The sequence below is a fragment of the Ursus maritimus genome, unplaced genomic scaffold (assembly GCF_017311325.1).
Source record: "Ursus maritimus isolate PB19 unplaced genomic scaffold, ASM1731132v1 scaffold_3, whole genome shotgun sequence".
Taxonomy (NCBI): Eukaryota; Metazoa; Chordata; class Mammalia; order Carnivora; family Ursidae; genus Ursus; species Ursus maritimus.
In genome coordinates, this window is record NW_024425563.1 from 88,848,623 (window position 1) to 88,869,858 (window position 21,236).

At 39.7% G+C, this 21,236-nt stretch overlaps 1 gene segment (V, D, J or C); it reads right to left on the reverse strand.

The window, feature by feature from the left end:
- The window catches only part of LOC103674603, a 44,533-nt gene continuing 23,297 nt past the window's right edge, over positions 1–21,236 (reverse strand). Inside the window, 5 exon segments of the C gene segment in view lie at positions 1–573; positions 2,204–2,251; positions 10,966–11,091; positions 12,864–13,193; positions 19,662–19,712. Coding sequence covers positions 431–573; positions 2,204–2,251; positions 10,966–11,091; positions 12,864–13,193; positions 19,662–19,712 — 698 coding nt within the window.

The window sequence follows — 21,236 nt, forward strand, 5'->3', positions numbered from 1 at the left end:
GACTTTTCATTCCTTTTATTGTGCCTATTTTGAAAAACACTACATACTACAGGTGGCAAGGATGGCGGCTTCCAGGCAGTCATCTGGTGAAAGAGCCCCAGGGGATATGAGTAGAAGCTGCATGCTGGCTGTGCGCAGAGGCGTGGGCACCAGGTGGCTGAGGAGCTGGTGGACATTATGGAGAGAGCGGTGCTGAAGCCCCTGTGGATGGTCCCCTAGCCCCACCCCCGAGTCATTTGTTCTTGCTGCAGAGTGAAAATTTCTGTTTGCCCAGTGGTGTGTAAACTCATTCTTCAGTAATGACACAATAGAAAAAGACACATGTGAACTGGAATACCCAATCTCAGAAAGAAGTCCCACTAGATCCTCAACAGAAAATTTTAGCGACAATAGCCAATGGAGATGGGTGGAGCCTTGGTGCCACCACGTGTTAGGAACTCTTCCCATTGCCACAGAGCGCGGGTCTCCCGAGCAGACAGATGGCAATGATGGCGGAGTAGACCAGAGTCTTCACAAGGAGAAGGAGGTAGGTGTAGTAGGCAGAAGTGTTCGTGAGCTGCAGCTGCAGGGTGTCTAAAAGAAGCATTTTATTAATTTCATGTGTTGTTTTGAAAGGCTAGGACTTATTAATGGGAGAGAGGTGACAGTATACATTTCTGATGACTTGGTTGAAGTGACACTCTCACACCAGCAAAACCAGATAGTAAACACCAACACCACCACCACCACCACCGAGACAACTCAGAACCCAGTTTGCAGGTCAAGTCAGTCAAACACCTGTGAAATTCACCTAGAATTTTCCAAAGTATTAAAAGTAACGTTGTGTTTATAATGAATGAATCCAATGGGAAAAAAGCATTGGTGATAAATAGCTCTTAGCATTTCTTCATCCCTGCCATGCCTCTAAGTAAGAATAAGGGGCAATATCCATTAAGTACAAACTAAATGTCATTTATTTTGAGAACTTTGTGTGCAAAGCTTAAATCTTATTTAATTCTCAATAACCTATGAAATTATTATTTTCATTCCCATTTTACAAATCAACTGAGGACAGAGAGAGAAGCCATTTGCTTGATTTCATGCAACTAGTAAGTACTAGAATCCAGGTTTCAATCCCAGGAACATGGCATTTAAAGACACTTTCTCAGCTGCTCTGAGATGTAATTCTGCATCTTCATGTGCAATAAATACCCAAGGCATCAAAATGATTAAACAACAATGTAAAGTCGGGTGATGATGATATTGAAGATGATGGAGATGATGATGATGATTAGAGTCCAAAAGTCCCTGATATTGAACATGGAGAGTGGATCACCAAGGCTAGAACCAATGATCCTCATCATTTCCTTTCTACATATGTGGGGAGAAGAGCCAGGAGCTAGTACTTATCAGGTAACCACTAAATGAGATACCACGTATGTCACGTTATATGTTAGATGTTATTGTTAGGTGTTATTTGTGTCATTTTTGGTGGGTTCAGAAAATGTAAATACTTTATCCATATCCATGCAACTGATAATTAAAAGAGTAGAGTTTAAGTCCAGTCTGGGGCACCAGAAGCCTTGCACTCACACCCCCTCCCCACGTGTGCACCTGTCACAGGGTCTTGGCTTTGGGAATTAGAGGAAGAATAAAAACTGAGTAAGTACATGAACTCTCGATTCAGATGGTCTGAGTTGAAGATGTAGACCTCACTGTGTGGCATGGAGACTTAAATAATTTTAGCTCATTGCCTTCACGTGTAAAACGGGAATAAAATCCTTCACAGTGAGTATTAAGAGAATTAAACAAAATGTACTCACAGTGCAGCACAACGCCTTCTGTACACAAAGCTCTCAGTGTCGGTTCATGTTATCAAATATGAGCAAAAACAGAAACTCAAAAAATCTACAAGGAACTTGGTATCATGTTTCCTCAGTCAGTGGAAACAAAGGTCACAGAAATGAATGAAGCTCATTGTTGGAAGAATTCAGAGCACATCACTGCAGCCCTAATTTATAGTCCTCTCCCACCCAAACCAGCATTTCCTGTGTGAAGATGACTCTTGAGAAATGATGGATTGGCCTCAAATATCACTCAGTCTATTTTGCAAGCTCCAGCCATTCTGAGCTTTCCCCTGTGGCTACAAAAGCTCAAAGGTTAAGTTGACCAGATGGAAAAAATGCTGTAGCATAAAGTAAAGGTAAACATAGCAAAGACTTACCGTTTTCATCAGTCAGAGAAGCGTGTGTGGAGTTAATAGCAGTGAGCTCTGAAAGAAATGAGAGCAAGTATTATTCAATTGTTCATAACCATTCTTTGACATGTGTCTGTGTTGTGGATACATGGATGGATGGATAGATAGATGATAGATAGATAGATAGATAGATAGATAGATAGATAGATAGATAGATAGATGATGGATGGATAGATAGAGAGAGAGATGATAGATAGATGATAGAATTTGTAAACAAAGAGGAGAGAGCCATTACTAAAATGCCCCACGAGTCCAGAAATGATTGTTCTGAGTCTGTGAAATTCAGCAGATCAATTCATATAATATATTTCTGTACATGAAGTTGCTGAAGTTCATGAAAGTTGTATTTTTTTTTCTTTTTTCTCACAACTGGAGGGTAAGTGCCTAACACCATCTTGTTTTGCTTCTGTGATCATAGCTCCTAGCACAGTGCCTACTGCAAAATAGGTGATCTATAAATACTTGTTGAAAGGAAAAATAACCAGAAACAGTGGCTGATCGACAGTCCTCAGCACCCACTGCTGACATGAAGGGTTGCTACCAAAATAAATTCGTCCATCGCTAGAATCCACAGCAGAATCGTACATGTTCGAAGGAGTTTGGTTTAGGTAACTTTCCCATCTAAGCAAAAGAAAGCAGTCCTTTGTTTCAAATCACACATGCCCCAGTATTCTCAACTCCTGCACATGTTTCTCTGGAGTGGTGGGTGGTGTTTGAAGTCATGACAATAATACTAATGAAAGCCAAAATCTATTGAGTGGTTACTACTGTGCCAGGCACTATGGGAAAGTTCACAGGCATGATCTCATCTGATCGCTCTGTTACACTGATACGAGCTATATTTGGAGGACTCCATATACACGGAATGAAGTAAGATTTACGATTCCAAGTACCTTGCCAAGAATCGTACCGGTGATTGTCAGAGCCCGCACTCAGAGCGTGGTTGTGGGCGTTTAAATGAATTAGAGCAGGTGGAAAGCACCTTATAAAACAACCCATTGAAATCAAACATAACTCCCCCACTGTGGCCTCTCAGACATCATCTCTTCCAGATATCTTCATTAGTCTTAGCAAATGACCTTTTTATTACAGAAGCTCAGCATTTGAGCAGGGCTAGAATGACAGGCCAAGGCACACTGATAGCCGTCTAAATACATAAAACCTGGGGTGAGAGTGTATTTACCTACAGTGTAGAAAGACAAGACAAACAAAACAAAACAAATCACCCAACATACATACAAAGACAAAAATCCTTAAAATGATCATTGACCATTGGATGCGGGAAGAGAGAGTTGCCAGGTTGTTTTGGTCTGTCCTTTTTCTGGTCCGTGTGTCCTTGTCCACACAGACATGGTTCTGGTGTGCAATTTTATGCACACCACACAATCTTATTTTTGTGTGCTCTTGAAGAAATAGGTTTGAGGTATAGGCCTTGGGGTAAATCCCAAGATGAAAAATATTAGTATAATTATGTTAAATGTTAAACTATCCCAAAAGGCTGACTTCAAATTGTATTAAATGTCACTTTCTTTTTCATACAGTGACTTTATTCATCGTATTGTACACCTGAAACTAATATAACACTATATGTTTACTAACTGGAATTTAAATAAAAACTTCAAAAAAAGATAAATAAAAAATATCTTCTCATCATGCATCGATTCACTTAAAGCCGGTGAGGTAACAATTTTCAGAATAAAAGTAGAATGTGTGTCCTAGGTGCCCTTTCTCAATCAAGGTCAGTCAAAAACGTGGACAAGATAAATTTTATCTCTTTTCGGAATCACTTCATTGGTCTGTGCTTTCATGTATATACAAACATATATACAAGCTTTCATCAAAAACCAAAAACAACCAAAAACTTCCATGACCAGGACTAGAAATCTGCTGCAGAATTGTATTAACGAAATGCCCTCATTAGCTTAATTGCTATAAGAAGACCTTGGGAGAAATTCGTTTCAGAAATAAGTGCCAAGTAAAACCTATCATAAGCAAGAACTTCTCTCTTACCATAATCATCACCATGGAACTTACTACACGTTTCACTTTTCTCTGCACACTAGAAATCAACACCTAACAGGATACTTCAGCCCAGGGGTTACATTAAATTTATGCCTTGCTCATTTGCTTTCTTCTCTGTCAACTGTAGAAATAAAAAATTAGGGCTGTATGTGTAATGTTATTTTAGTTAGTTTTAGGAAAGGATTAAATAAATACAATATGTATAGAAATAAATTCATCCATGTTAGGTTTTCAACAGCAAGCATTTTTACTGACAAAATTTCATTTGCTCTTCATCACAGGTCAGGTGAAAGCAAAGGTAAATGTTTAACTCAATTGTGATCATTGGACAAACTAGGACTGTGAAATAACAAAAATTCAATTGAGTAAATTTTAGAGATCTAATTGGCTGTATTTATCAACCTGTTCATGAGTTGGGCATCATCCTACCTAGCAAGTAGAGGGGACCCCCAAAGGGTTACAAGAGATTTTTCAAGATAGAGAGGGTGTGAAAAAGAAATTATTAACAAAGAATCCATTGTTTTAGGCAAGGTCACCCTCCTAAGGGGAACAGAATGGGTCAGTGAGTAGACTTCCTAGTGCTGATCAGGAAATTCCCACCTGGACTGGTTACACGTTACAGTTCTGGTGTTCAAACTGCAGCTGGGGAGCTATGAAGACTTGGTTACTGACTTGTGGTCTTAAGATAAGTGAATACATTTTGAGCCTGTGGTTTTCCTTTTTTTTTTTTTTTTTAATATTTTATTTATTTATTTGACAGAGAGAAAGATAGCCAGTGAGGGAGGGAACACAAGCAGGGGGAGTGGGAGAGGAAGAAGCAGGCTCCCAGTGGGGCAGGGAGCCCAACACAGGGCTTGATCCCAGGACCCTGGGATCATGCCCTGAGCAGAAGACAGACGCTTAACGACTGAGCCACCCAGGCACCTCTGTGGTTTTCCTTTTTAACAACCCCGCCTTTTGATCAGATTCTCAGCTTAACTGAGCGCTGGGATCAAAATTGAGGCATTACCACCACTCTCAGCAACTGCTCTGAAGTTCTCACAGTATTTGTTGTTCTTCTGGGTGATATTCACAGGTCTTGACCTTTTTGCTTAACCCTTGTGACATTCACAGGTTACCACTTAAGCTTTACAGTTTTTGAGTTGGTCATTCCCTTTCTTTTGTGATGTTCTAGACTTAGAAAGATCATTTGCCTGAGAGTTACTGGCTTTGAATTTGCATGTCAAGCTTCTGAGAGAACATAACACACCAAGCAGGTTGTTATGATGCCTCTAAGCAGGATAACTCCCCGTGTTTGGAGTGCCATTTGATGCCATGGTCCCCAAGACTCAAAGCGACTAAAATCACATAAGCAAGAAAGACCCTGCTGAAGGAGCCACTCTTTTAAGCCAAGTGGCTTGGCACCGTGATCTGATCTTACTGGGTTTTAACTTCCCCGGTAGTGTTCATCTGGGTATAGCACGTGGTGTTGCCGACAGCACAGATCCAGCCTTGCTCAGCTGAGTCATAATCAAGGACTATCTGACTTTCAAGCACTGCTTTGGCCAGAGTCTAAGGACTTTTGTTGGGCAGCCATTGCTTTAGGAGGGATTCTGCAGTGATTTCAAGAACGAAGGAGAAAGTCTTCATCATACCTCATTTACATTTATTCCTAACCAGGGAAGTAGGACCGGGCAAATTAGTGAATCCTGGCGGCTTCTTGGTAGTCATACTAACTCAGGCTGTAGCTTTAGAGGAATCAACCAATGAGGTGTCTTATTTGCCTTGAGAAAACTTAGGAGCAGGTTGAGGTGTTTCTCCTAGCCTGAAATAATAGGTTGCTCTAATTCCGAGGTTAGCCCCCTTGGCAATGACCTGGGAGATACAGGCCGTTGCCAGAGTAAAGGAAATGAAAAGAGGGAGAAAGGATTTCATATTTAGTTCAAGTATGACGTCTTGAACCCCTGTTTAGGTGAAAGCAGTCTGTTTGGATGTCAGCTACTTCTCTGTCTCTCCATTTGATTCAGAAACTCCGGTGTCTGGGCAGACCCAGGTGTCAGGTGGAGACTTCTCTAGGTGTGTGATGCGTACAAGGCTCAACCTTTAGTTTTACAGCAGGAGCACTTGGTAAGGTCTCTCTTCTACTAGAAACTTCCAAGGGTATCTTCCTCTGATGATGTGTGTAAAATACCTACTCACCAGGCTGTAACTGTGACTGACAGGATCCTTTTAATTGTGATCTAGGAAGCCTTCCATAACCTGGTGATGACAGGCTTCAGCGTCAGACATTGGAGACTTACTCTAGCTGGTCAGACTAGCAGGCCACACAAAGGATCAGTGGAAGGTTGTACCCTGAGACAATTCCAAGAAATTTTCAAGGTTTTCCAAAAGGCTCCTGTGATTTGCCCAGTGAAGTAGGAGCCTTGGTCACTGAAGATCATAGAAAGCATGCCCCAAGGGGTAAACCCATGTTCAACAGTGTCTTTGGCACAATGAGGGTATCAGCCTCTCAGAAAGGGAAAGGCTTTCACCCATCCGGAAGATATACACATAATGACAAGCACATATTGACAACCCACACTAAGTGGCAGTGGAATGAATCGCAGCTGCAGGTTTTGAAAGGGTTCAGAGAGATGAGACATAAAGGCTCTGGAGAAAAAACAGTTTTTCCAGAATTATGGAACTGACAAATTAGACATTGATGGAAAACCATTTTGTACTTATAGAAGTCTTCCCAGTGATGACCATTTATAATTTGAGTCACTTAAAATGCCCTATGCTGGGTAAAGGATTGAAAAAACAAAAACAAAGAGAAATGGGGTTTGCCAAGGGAGCCTGGAGGAACCAAGTGATTGTCCTAGCTTTTCCTTAGCCCTGACTCTTTGTTGAAAACACTGCCATGTTCCCCCACCTTCATTTCTCTGATTCAGAAGCTGACCAGTGCCATGTTACAAGGACATCAGGACAGCCCAAGTCTGGCAATGAGCGGCCATTTTTGTAGAACCAGAATGGACCTTTCCTACTTGTGCCACAATTTCACAAATCAGTATCAAGGAAACTTAGTACGAAGTTTTCTTTGACAATGGTTTCCATGAAATTCGACACACAAAATAAGCCAAACTAGTTTAGCAAATCCTTTGGAATGTTCCAGGTCAAAGATACTTAAGCAGACCAAAACTCCAAAGAAAACAAACAAACAAAAAAAAAAAACCCCAAAAACCATTTGTCCTTTTGGCAAGGAGAAAACCAAATTCTAATGCTGCACCACCTTACTTCTGATTTGAAAATTCTTCATTCCAATCTTAGTCAGCCCTGACCACACGTAACATTCCCGTCCTAACTTCGCCTTTGTATGAACCTCTCCATTTTTCCCTTTTATACTCAGATTTTGTCCCCAGTTCACCCTCTCTAGATGACCAGTCTCCCTTTTAGAACAAAATCCCACTTTCTCCCCTCAAAAAATATATTTCCATTCCTCATACTTTTTCATACTAAAAGCACACATCTTATTTTCTTTGCATTCCACGTTGTTTCCCATATTATTTCCAGTAGTCTGTACTACATATATTAGAATTCTTAACCATTAGAAACCTTCATTTTTATAAAAATCTAGTAAGCAAGCAATTGTGAACTTTTGTTCACCAACATTTTTATATGCCAAATTTATGAATACATTTCATAATTTCTAGAAAGGTGTGCTCCTTCCTAAAACAGTCTTTCAGTAAAGCACAAAATATGAATATGACCAGGCCCAGATTTATCTTCAGTTCCTCTGCAATAAGGAAACCAAAAGTAGATAAACTTTGTTTATTCCTTAATACTTTAGTATTTTATGTTGCTTGGAAATGATCTAGATACTTAATAAATATAACTTAATTTAACAAGTGACCTATCTCAGCAGGACCTTAAGGTTTTAAGTCCCGTCCCCCCAAATTTGGGAGATGATTTAAAATGTTAGCTAAAATTTTGTATTTTTTTTTTAACATCTCTTCAATGTACTTGTTCCTAACAGTTTAGCTGAGATTACCCATAAAAACTTGATGAGACATAGGAGGGATGGGTGAAATAGGTGATGGGGATTAAGGGGTGCACTTGTCCTGATACACACAGGTGATGCATGGAGGGGTTGAATCACTATATTGTGCACAGGAACCTAATATACCATGGTGTGTTAATTAGCCGGAATTAAAATTAAAAAAATCTAAACACCTTATGAAACATCAAAGTCCATGATTCTCCCAAGCTATTTCCTGTAACATTTTGTAACAGAGATCACACCTACTTACTTGAATTTTAGTAAATCCAGGCACCTGAAATTACTAATTTCAGTGATGATAAAGGAATAATGATATGCCTATTTTACTTAGTCCCACGAGGGAAAATTTGCCCAGATCATGCAAAGTTGAAACACTTGGGGGTCAGTTTCTATCTTTCTGAGCGTTTTAGAATGCCCAATCCTTATAAGGGCTGATACTCAAACCAGGGAAATAGAGCTCTTTACAAATTAATTTTGGCAAAACCATCTAGAGAGAAAAATATCACACATTGACAATGTATATTTATTGACTCACAGACTGGTGCAAAAACTCTGGAGCCACTAATATTTATGGAGAAAATGTTAATATTTGCATTTGTCTCTGGAATTATTAAGGAGACTGTGCTAGAGGTTAGGTACAAGAGCCCTTTAAGCTGTTTGTATTTTAAAAAGGCCTCTTTCCCTGGTTTCCCTCAGTCTCAGGCATTTGTGAGCTATGTTTACATTTCAAAGACATGATAAGATGTATAACCTTTAAGGACAGAGAAAGAAAGCAATTTCCTCCAAGAAGGACTTTGCTTTCCTAAAGCCAGTATTTATAAGCCCCCTTTGATAAACAGGAGAAGTTTGGGGATAGGTAAAGGAATAGGTGGACTTTGAATTGCCTCAAAGCTGCATTTCAGGTTCTATTAAGATTTGTAAGGACAGTTGCTCTCATTTTCTCAAAGACTTGGATTTACGTGAAATGACATCAGGTTGGTCCAATCTATCCGAGCACATGAGCCTCAATGTGCTTCCTTCCCTCTGGGTGCATAGTTTTAATTTTAAGTATTTCTGGCAGATGGAATAACCCCGCTTGGATATAAGATGGGTCCCCAAAGAGGGTGCAAAGGATATCACCCTCCCAAGATCCAGAGTCCCTCGCAGTGAGAGCCGAAGGAAGGAACCAACCAGCCGCAGGTCCTTGGCGGACAGAAAGTTAAGAGCAGTCATGCGGGACGTCACCAGAAGGAAGACAATAGCCATCTCTGCGAGAGAAAGGATCAATAGCAATGGGTCTGGATTTGGAAAGGATGGGACAATGTGATATTTTATTTCCTCTCTGGACCAGGCACATCAGACAGGGATTCAGAAAGAGCTGATTCTGCTAAGGGTTTCCACCCTTCACTGGCTTCTGCCAATTATTTTAGGACCCCTTTTGCAGGCCCTGGAATTTACCAGAATTTCCACTTGGCTATTTAAGGGAATAATGTACCAGTTTGCCAGAAACCACCCAGTTTCATCAGCTCTGGGAGGGGCTCATCTGGGGGCTCTCCTATGGAGGTAGATATGGGAGTGTCTGTAAGGCCATGAACTTGGCAGACTTCTGTTTCCACTTCAGACTAGAATGAGAGCTCCAAGGAGCAAAGAGGGGAGCAGGAGGAGTTCCATCAGTCTTAGAGTCTTTTGTTTTAGGCTCCTCTTCCACGGTTAATTTTTCATTAGCCTTCTGCAGTGAGTCTTTCCATGAAACGACCTTGGAATGGTTAACCTTTTGGAGGCTTCTAATAGGGGAACCCTTGCTTTTTAGTGCACTTCTTAATGATCTCTAATTAAAAAATGCCCCATTATGGCCATTGTGTTTCTAGTTGTCATTGCCCTGAGGTCTGGGAGCAGTTGGGTAGGACACTAGCCTCAAATGGAGTTAACCCACAGCCCAGTGCAGCCCTATCCTGCTGCAAATGAGTTATATGCCACATTTCTAACCGGCATTATTTTGGGTTCTCCAACCTGATGGTTACCCAGCCAGTTCCCCAGAACACATAACAAGGTTTTAAGAATTTAAGGATCCCATTAGCTAAGACATGGGCTTCTCAGAGCCAAACTAACCCGTGAAAGGGATGTGTCCTTGAATTGGGGGTTGTGTGTTTTATAGGGTAGCTCCTTGCACAGAAGTTTCCTTGAGGTTGATGGGTGACCTAGTGCTGATCCAACCCATTTCCTAACCAACTCATACTGTCAGGGGAGTGTTCTTGAAATAGCAAATGCTCTTACAGCCTCTAAATGCTTGACTTGTGCCCACCAATTTTTGTGGCTTTTTCCACGTTCCTCTGTTAGCAGTAGCCTTTATCTACATGAATGAAGACAAACGTTTATGTGCACATTAGTCTATGGGCAGTAAGAGATGTTACTGAGTCCTGGCCACAAGAAGACTCTGTGTGTACTGCCAACAATTCTGGAAACTTGCCGATGTTTCCACCTGGGGAACTTGATCTGAAAGGTTAGGGCTTGGCTCTGGGCAGACCCTTCGGCCAGTTCAGTTGGACCTTGAGCAAATATGCCAGCTCAACAGGGCTCCAGACATACCTGCTAGCTCCCCTGAACACTGGCGTAACACTCTGCCAGCCCAGGCCGGCCTGCCCTGTAAAGCGAAGCCAATTAGATTAGGATTCGAGCACAAAGAGAGTGGAGCTTAGAACCAAAAAGAACTCACCCACAGCCCTTGGAACAGGTGAGAAAGATCGTGAATTCAAAGGGCTCGCAGTAACCACCTCTGTGTTTTGCTTTGTCTCTGAATGGCCCTCGGAGTCTGCTTCGGATTCCATCACTGCCATCAAACCTGTTAAAGACCAAAAATTCAACCACGTAAATGTTAAAGATCTAAAGGCTGTATTAATCCATTTACGAATCACACAGCATCCCAGTTGGCAAGTAGAAGAGAGCTCCAGAGGACTATAGGAAAGGAAGAGGTTTTAACAATTGAGAGGGAGGGGAAAAAGGAAATAATGAGCAAAGAATCCATTGTTTTAGGCAAGGTCGCCCTCCCAAGGGGAAGGGAAGGTGTCAATCAGGAAACTTCCTGGGGCTGACTAGGAAATTCCCATGTGAACTGGTCAAAGTTTACTCTTCTGGGGGGCCGAAATTGTCCTTGGGTTTGGTATTAAGTCTTGGTTTAGCGACTTGGGTCCATAAGCTAAGTGTTGCCATTTTGCGTCTGTGGTTTTCTTTTCAACAGACCCAAGAAGGTGAAGATTGACTTCAGATATTTAGACTTGTATATAGAAAGCTCTCCATGGGTCTTGTTATGTGCTTGTTCCCCACAGCTAAAAAGTGCTGTGAACCACAGGGAAAAGTACAAACTGGTTTCTTCTTATGGGCCCTCTGGGACCATAAGATATTAATGCCAGGACTTGACTTGACTTCTGAGTCTAGTGAGTTAATGGATGACAGTGGGACCCGGGCAGATTCAGCTATCTGCCCACACTGTCTAAATACGTCCAGCATTTGCACCAGAGGGACTACTTTGGGACACCATGCCTGATCATGAGTGACCCTATGTGATTAGGGAAAGGATATTTGCTTTAAGTTAGTGACCCTCCTTGGGATAATAGTTCATCCTGCATCCCATCCAGCCTGGCACATGCTACCTCTGTAATATTTGCTGAGCAGCATTTGCCCGTGGTAAGAAATGCATTCACTGTGTAGGATGGAAGAATGTTTATACATGTGAACCTCACCCAAACTTTCCTTACCAAATTTCACCTTATGGTGGTATATAAAATTCAAATCTAAAAACTCGAGACCATATTAAAACCTCGGTAACCAAATTACTATTTCTGGTTGATCTGGGATCTGGCTCCCTCAAATGAACAGCATTTTTTTCCCGTATCTCTCATTGTTTGTGGGCTATACTCTGCATAGAGCAAGATTGAAGTGAGAAGGACTTTGACTGCTGAGTAGAACATTGTCAAAAGATGCATAATTGTTCTTATTTCTGAATCAAGTAAAATCATCAAAAGTGGACTCTCTTTTGAGCATTCACAGCATGTGAAGTTGCCAGGTGCTTTCACATGTATTGTTTCATTTAATCCATGAAATGACTGTAAAAAACATCACTGTGACATTAACATTTTGGATGATGAAACTGAGGGGAGAAAATCTAAGTGAATTGCTCTTTTTCTTTTTCTTCGTATGTTCCAAAACCCATACTATTTTTATAAAGAAGATTTATTTATTTTAAGAGAGTGAGAGAGCGAGCACGGGGAACGGGGCAGAGGGTGAGAAACTCAGACTCTGTGTTGAGTACGGAGCCAAACACCGGGTTCGATCTCAGGACCCTGAGATCATGACCTGAGCTGAATGAAGAGCCAAACACTCAACCAACCGAGCCCCATAGGCACCCCCAAATCCCATACTATTTGAATTCTATGGGAAAATTGCAGGGCATTGATGCTACCATGAAAGCAATATCATTAGAGAAAAATTTCGATTTGCTTGTTTTCATTAATACTTGTTAGAAAATACTTGATAGAAAAAGTTTTCCCTTTTGAAACAAAGGGTTCTGGTCATGTTTATATGTACATGGTTATAGTCATGTTTATATGTACATACCTTTATTTACTGGAGGAAAAAGAATCTCTTGATTAACCCCTCCTATATCACTCTCGTGGTTGACGATACATTTGTGGTCTTTATCCATTGACGCTCCAGTCACGGTCAGCCAGCTGAATTTCATGTATGTGTCGTTAGTCTTCATGGTGTCTCCCTGCTGGGATGTCAGAACTGTTTTGCCATTCTTTTCTTTCCAATCTATCTTAATAACATCAGGGAAAAAATCCTCAAGAAGACAAAGATATGTTCCAGCCTTATGAAGCACTCTCTCAGCAATCGAAGGAAGAAAAATTGTGGGCTTGGGGGAAATGTCTGCATCCGGACTTTTATCTGTTGGAGAAAATGGAATGACAATTAAAACATAATTGGGGGAAAACACAAACATGGTGTGGTTAGAACCACCCAGCACATAGTGAAAGGAAAGAATTCGTGCTATGGAATTAGTGCCTACCCTGGACTTTGAGCCACAGTGGGTTACGAGGTGCTTATTTTCTTAGTTTCCATGAGAAAAGAGGTTCTAGAGGTTATGTAATTTCCCCAAAATCACAGCTATTAAGTAGCAGAGCCTGGATTACCACGTGGAAGCTTTATAAACAATACATAGTCACTTGTTCAAATGTGAACCTATTTCCACGTATACTTGACAATCTATCAAGCTGACCTTAAGCTTCAAATACAGATCCCATGCCCACTTCTGATACTGGAGTTCTCCTCCCTGATTTCTGATTTTATAGAATATCTCCTTCTCACTTCTGAACCACTGCAGGATTTTGAGTAGGCGAATGTTTAATGCTGCACCTCCAAATTATTTACAATGCCTGAAATTTAGAAACAAAATGGCCGTATTTCCAAAGCTTCTTTTTAAAAATATTATTGATTATTTACAGAAATGTTCTTATAGTAACATAATCAAGTAGTGCACAGGTCAAAATTTCATTTTGCTTTAGGAATGTTCACTAAAAGTACACTTTATATTGGAATTTCATTTGAAGTTGAAGCACAACTAAGAAGACACCATATTTGACCCTTAGCATCTCCCCCCAAATCTGAATCTGCCCTACAAGCCTGCNNGCTGAACTTGGTGTAGGACCCCTCAATTTTCTTTCATTTCACCTGCTGAATAAAGTCATATCTAGTGGTGTCATGTTAACAATTATGGTCAGAGTTCCTTGCAGACATAATGTCAAATTATATAATGAAACATCATGGTTTTCAAGAGCTTGTCACTTGAAGTCTGGAATGGTCCTTGGTTATATACTTATTATTAATTAATGATTTAAATTATAAACAGTAGAACTCTTTCCAATTTGAGTTCCAACTGAAACACAAATGCTGTACTGATTTTCTTTTTTAACTAATTTGGAGTTAGAATAATAATCACATGCGCAACTTCCTAAGAAAAGAAGAATTGTATTTTTCCTTTGAGAAGAAAGGGGGAAAAATTCTTCAGACTTATTGCCTGTGCACCAAAATTCCTGATTTTATACTAAATGAGTAAGCAAACAATGATGAGTTTTTTTATTCATTCTGTAAATAGATATTAGGTCATAATGTGCTTGTTTTAATTTTGTACATATTCCTTATAGTGCCAATAGTATTTTATTGATTATATTGAAAAGACACTGTATATTTCCTCAACCACATACTTTGTTTTTAATTTAAAAAGCATGTTATATAAAGCAAGATTTATTTTTCAAAGTACATGGTATTCACATAACTTTTGCTTCTAGTCAATACATGAAAGAATCTAGTTTTCATCTTAAAAAGTCGTTTTTGATAAGAATACTTCGGATTCATCATACTAAAGAACTTGAAAATCAAATGATGAACTTGGAAAATTCGGGATGGTAAGACACTATGCTTACTTTCTGTCCCTTTTCCTTAGCTAGAGCCCTGAAGTTTCATTCTTTTCAGGATAGAAGGTATCTTGAACTTGCATAACTTTCTCAATGTGATAGTTAACTAGGCATTAAATAGTATTCTTGATTATATATGGTTAGTGCCCATATTTTACATAATTATATTACATGGTTTTTCTTTCAACATTTTTTTTTAAGATTTTATTTGTTTATTTTGGAGATAGAGAGAGCAGCGGGGAAAGCGCAGAGGGATAGGGAGAGAGAGAATGCAGAAAAGTCTCTACGCTCAGCCTGGCATCAAACATGGGACTCAGGGCTCAGTCCCACAAACCTGAGGTCATGACCTGATGCTTAGTGGAAACAGCCACCCAGGTGCTCCTCAACATTCTTTATTAAACTTATTAAAGTGTTATTTTTGGCCGCAAACATTTCATTGACGTGTAACATAGAAACCAGTTTACAAAATAAATAAATATTCCAATACAGATGTGTATGTTCATAAAAAATTCTCAGGTAAATTGCCTGAGTTGTATATATTTGGTGAATGTAAAGCACTATGACTTTTATGTAAATTAACCACAGCAACCACATTTTCAATTAAGTGTGGCATTTCAAACACCTGCAGTGGGCCTTCATTTTTTTTTTTTTTTTAAGATTTTATTTATTTATTCGACAGAGATAGAGACAGCCAGCGAGAGAGGGAACACAAGCAGGGGGAGTGGGAGAGGAAGAAGCAGGCTCATAGCGGAAGAGCCTGATGTGGGGCTCGATCCCACAACGCCGGGATCACGCCCTGAGCCGAAGGCAGACGCCTAACCGCTGTGCCACCCAGGCGCCCCTGCAGTGGGCCTTCATGGTGGAGTGATTAGATCAATGGCTGGTGGCCTTGTCCTCCAAGCCTCCTATTGTCACATTAGATCACTAGACATGTCACCTGCCTGACCAGGTCTGCTGAAGGTCACCATCTGTGAATGACATTAAATGTCATGGAGCCCATAGTAATGGTGCAGTGGGAGCATGAAATGTGTTTGTTAAAGACCATTTCTTGCATTTTATAAAGTGAATGCAGAAGGCCTCTTGCCTTGGGCTCCCTGCTCAGTGGGGAGTCTACTTCTGCCTCTGCCCCTCCCCCCAGCTCCTGCAGGTGCACTCCCTCTCTCTCAAATAAATGAAAAATAAAACGTTTTCTTAAAAAAGTGAATATTTGACTTTATATGTATATTAGTGTTATTTTACATATTCAATTATAAAACCTTTCCCTTGTTTACACCCAGACATTTGCACCAAAAAATGAGAGATCAACTTATGTTGAGAGTAACAATATATGAGGTACTGCTTACTACATTCTACTCATTTTTAGAAACATGTAACAATGAATCTTAGAAATTGAAAGTATTCTGCAAATACTGACCAATTGTTCTAAAGTGACCTGTAGACTAGATCATAATGAATACAATTTTCTGTACTCCTGATTTAAAAAGAACTCCCCTGGGTGATAATTGGAATTTGTAGAACTGACTTTTTTAATGAATGACCATGTCCCATCCTATGTAGTAATTTGATTTAGTTCCACAACGTCCACTTGAGATGGTTGTTACCTTGACAGACTGAATGGATGGAAATACAGCAAATGTTAACAGAATAAGTGTCATTATAAATTTTAAATTTTTTTCTCTTTTCCAATTTTTCCCTAATGGGCATGTATTATTTTTATACTTTTAAGAAAGCAATCACCAGTGAATCAAAATTTATTTGTTGAAGGATGATTATACAGAAAGTGATAGATCCAGAACCACGGTCCATATTTTTCTCTGCACCTCGCTCTCCTAAAAAACATTTTCAGGACTTTGTGAATTACATCTGTGTTACCATTATTTAATTAGATTGCTAGAATTTACATTGCAGTCAGTTGGAGAAAAAACTGGGACTAGAAGGTTGCTGTTCAATGTATGAACTCATCTGTGCCTATGATCACTCCCAGAAAGACACCAAAATATATCTTTCCTTTCACTTTTCCAATGTTTCACCAGCCTTGTGAAAATTCTTTGAAAACATACTTATTTGACTAGATCCTATAGGTTAGAAACATCCCTGTGACACTTTCTCCCTCAACCAGGCAAAATTTCACGTCTAAGTCTAATGAAGATTGAACAAAGTTACTAGACCGAATTTGGAAAAAAACTAACCCAGCTTATGACCTTCTTGGATACATTTGTGCAGTTAAATATGTCGATACCTGATACAAATCGCCTTCAGACAAAATGGCAACTTTATCAATTTTTTGTTCTTTTTTCTTTTCCTTTGGTATTTTTGGAATCTAATAAATAAGATACACAAATTTCTTTACGAGTCTTTCAACACAGAAATCCCTACGGGACCTCACATCTGCACCCTGTAGGGACCCCAGTTGCTCTAGCTGGTTAGCTCCTTGTTAATGTCCTCCAGGCTAGCTCAGGCAGCAACTACCCCAAGGACTGGGACGGAGTCACCTACCTCTCCAAGGATCCCGCTGCTGTTTGTGACCAAACTGGGACCAAATCCTAGAATTCTGGGCCAGCACCAGCACCTAGCCTGCCCTCCCTGCCTCAACTGCCCTCCCCTACCTAATAGGGAAGAATTAAAAAATATTTTACCTGTAACCCTGAGAATTGTGCCGGGACCAAACACTTTGTAGTCCCAGTTGTACCAATCCACTGTCTGAAAAGCTTTTACAGAAATCTCCCTTTGTGCCTTTTTTAAGATTGCGCCATAATTTTTCAATATTTATATAAATATATATAAATAGGCACCGCTGACATTAAACAAAGATGAATCTCAAGCAAAGTCACATTAGATACAAACATAGTCAAGAATGGATGAACTGACCCTCTCTGCCTGGACTCACTTACAGGCATTGGAGAGCCTGATTTTACCTTTTCTCACCATTTTCCTGAAACTGCTAAATCTTTTTTCTTAAAAGGTTTTCATGTATCATATCAGCTCTTTTCCTAGAGTGTAATTTACAGTTACTATTTCTATGATTTTAACAGAGGAACAAAAATAGACATAATATATTTTAATATTTAATATATGAACATTCAATATTTTATAGATATTTTTTTATTTCTACACATTGAGGGATAGATATCTGGTTTGATTTTAAAGTAAGATCTTTCCAGAATTCAATCCCCACTGAAACTAATCCAGATGAGTTGTTAGAGTCTCAAATCGTAATGATGATCTCTTAACCTATTTATTCCTGAAAGACTGCTCTTTTGGACTTGATGATACCCTTAGAGTTTTCAGGGCACTGATTTGAAATCCTGAGCTGCTCCTCAGAGGACCCTGTCTGGGCTGGTCTCTCTGCAGCTGTCCCAGCAGGAGTGCAGACAGCTCTAGTTCTGCAGCCGAGTCCTGCATGTAGGACAACTGCTCCCGTTCTGCCAGCTTCCATATTTCCAGCAAATCTGATGCCAGAAAGAAGGTTGAATGGAACGGTGTCAAAAAGACTTGTCATTTTATAGAAATACCCTAAGAATCACATTGAGAATATAATAAATGTATATTCAACATGACGTACTTGATGTCTTCTAGGCAGAGAGGCAATTTTAGTGCCATGATTAGAAGCAGAAACATTGTTCTCTGCATGAGCAGTCATACAAATTATGAGCTACTAATAGGTAAACATTCAACTATACAGTCTATTTAAAAGGTCAGACTACAAAAGAGTATATATTCAAAATATAGTTATGGTTTAATGTTTCTAATGCATATAATGGTATAGACCATGCACTAAGGAACAAAAAGTATCTATTGGGTCCTAAACTTTGTCACACTAACTAGCCATGTGAATTTAGGCAAGACAGAGCTCCCTAAGCCTCAGTTTTCCCATCAGTGAAATTGGAATAAGAAGATTCCATGTATAGTGCTCTTGAGGATTGAGATAAGGCACAGAAACTAGGCAGTATGTTATCTGATTTAATAAATTTTAGCTAATACTATTATTGTCTCTAATTGAATGGTTTGGGTCCCCTTTATCAAATTTTCCACTAAAGAAATATATAGATTTTATAAGCAATAAGTATTTATTATATAAATTAAGAAAGCAAAAGAGCTCATGAATCCAAGACATTATGTCTCTGGCAGTCACAGGCCAAAGATCATGGGGCCCAATCAAGCCAGCATCTGGAATACTTATCCACTAGGCTACAAGCTTATGAGTGTTGAGGACTGTGTCTTTAGCGTCCAGAATAGAAACTGTCCTTCAGTAACTATTTGCTGAGACAATAAATGAACCAACAAGGATGTAAAGCCATGCTGACAGCCTCTTTGCATGGACACTGGAACAGAAATGGTTTGCTGAGCTCACAAATTCCATTAAACTGGACCATCTCTAGGCAATATCACAAGAGTCACAATAGCACAAATTCTGACCAGCCTCAGCCTACCCACTAAGAAGCTAGAATAAAAAGAATATGTTGATTTATTGATGTTCTGTAGTCATCCACTGTAAGCGTTAAATTTTTTGCACTGCACTTAAAGACGAGATTGAAAGCAATCACACAGGTTTTGCAGGTTATTAGAGAAAGGAGCGCAATTGACTAATAAAGGCGCAGTGTTAATACTACAGCTGCTTCATCAAAGTATTCCTCACTTAAAGAGCATCTACAACAAAAACACCTTGAACTTACACAAATCGTTCACAGACACGGTCACAGAAACATTTTAATTTCAAGCCTGCATCTATACTTTTGTGTGTATATTGTCTAAAAGTAGAATTTCAATCTGCTTGCAAGCAGGAAAGTAAATAAAACATTTACAAAGTAGTTTTGTTTCAAGATATAGCGACCAGTAGCTGCAAAATTGCTGTCCGAATGCTAAATTGATTTGGCATTGTTTTTTCTAAAAAGCATCTATCAGTTTTTCATTCACAGGATCTAAAAGGAACAAAGTTACTTACCAGGAGGATTTACTGTGAGCTTAGCTCCTTCTGCAAATATCTTGATCCAGCCTGGTTAGAGGTTCTCACACTGGTTAGAGCTTCTACAAAAATGTCAGCCTTCTCCTGAGCTTCATGGCAGGACCAGCGGGTAGAAACCTTGTACTGGCAATCTGATCTTTTGAAGGAATTGAAAGTTCTTGAATATAAGCTTTGCGACATCTGATATTTTATTAGTTTTTCTCAGAACAAGTGACCCAAATGTCTGTTTTGATGGAGGCAGTAGTCACAGAAAAGTGCTGGTAGAAAATGGAAGCAATGAGAGCAAATAGAGAGAAAGAAAGAAAGAACGAACGAAAGAAAGAAAGAAAGAAAGAGAGAAAGAAAGAAAGAAAGAAGAAAAGGAAGAAAGGGGGAGAGAGGAAGAAAGAGAAGAAGGAAGGAAGGAAGAAAGGAAGGAAGGAAAGAGAAAAGGAAAGGAAAGGAAAAAGAAAATAGAATAAAAGAAAGAAAAAGAAGAGATAGGGACCAAACGGTAAATGATCTACTTTTCTAAATTACCAGAAACATTGTCCAGAGAATTAAGAGGTTTTGCTTTCCAGGTGCTCAAGTGTGTGAAACTGCTCAGAAATGCATCAAAGGAAAAGCCCTTCTGTTCTCACGAACGCCAGGCTGCTGTGTCAGCAGTTTGGGACTGTATTTCTGACAGAGGATACGCCTCAATAACTGAAAAATCAAACAGGCCAACAGAAATATACTTGAGAAATGTGAACAATGGTTTCCAATTTTTAGTAAGCCACTTGTACCATTTGGAAACACTAATCTTTACCGCGCAAAGAGTACAAGAAAATAATTACCTTGATGACAATATTTTCCTGGAATGAAAAAAAAATTGTAGAATTCTATCTCCCATAGAAAAATAGATTCTTTATTAAAACTCAAATTGGAAAACAAACCCAGTTCTCTGCTAGGTTAAAAGAAGAAGCCTCTTGGATACTCTTCTGTGATCATTGGAAATGCATTTGTAGCTCTGCCCCTATGGTTAACTAGCTTTGGACAAGGCATTTGCCATCCCTGGACCTCCATATCCCATTTGCTGTGTGGGCATTAGACTACATATGTCCAATGGGCCCTTCCTGTCCCCCCAGCTTATGAACCCGTGATGAAGAGCAGGAAAGGGTCTGCTGTGGTTGCTCAAGTGAGAAAGGACTTGAGGGTTAGTAATGGAGAAGGATTTCTTACAGGTCCCCTCTGACTGTGTGACACTGTGAGATCCCAGCAGGCACAATAGCAGGGGGCTTCCTCAGACTTGAGGAATTTAAGGATTATCAGGAAAAAGAGTCCATTGTCTTTCCTATCGGTGTCCCAGCAGGAATTGGGCTGGTATTGCTTGTAATCTTGCATGAGTCATCCAAGATTCATTTCAGGGACTCTTCTTTTTGTTGGTACCATGGCACCTTGGCCTCCTCCATGGAAAAGCTAGGGAGCTTGCAACATATATGCAATGTTCTGTATGGTGTTTGGGAAAAGGAGACTTGATCCTGAGAGATTCTAATTTTTGTATTTCTTTGAAAAGCAAAGGAGAGAAATCAGAGG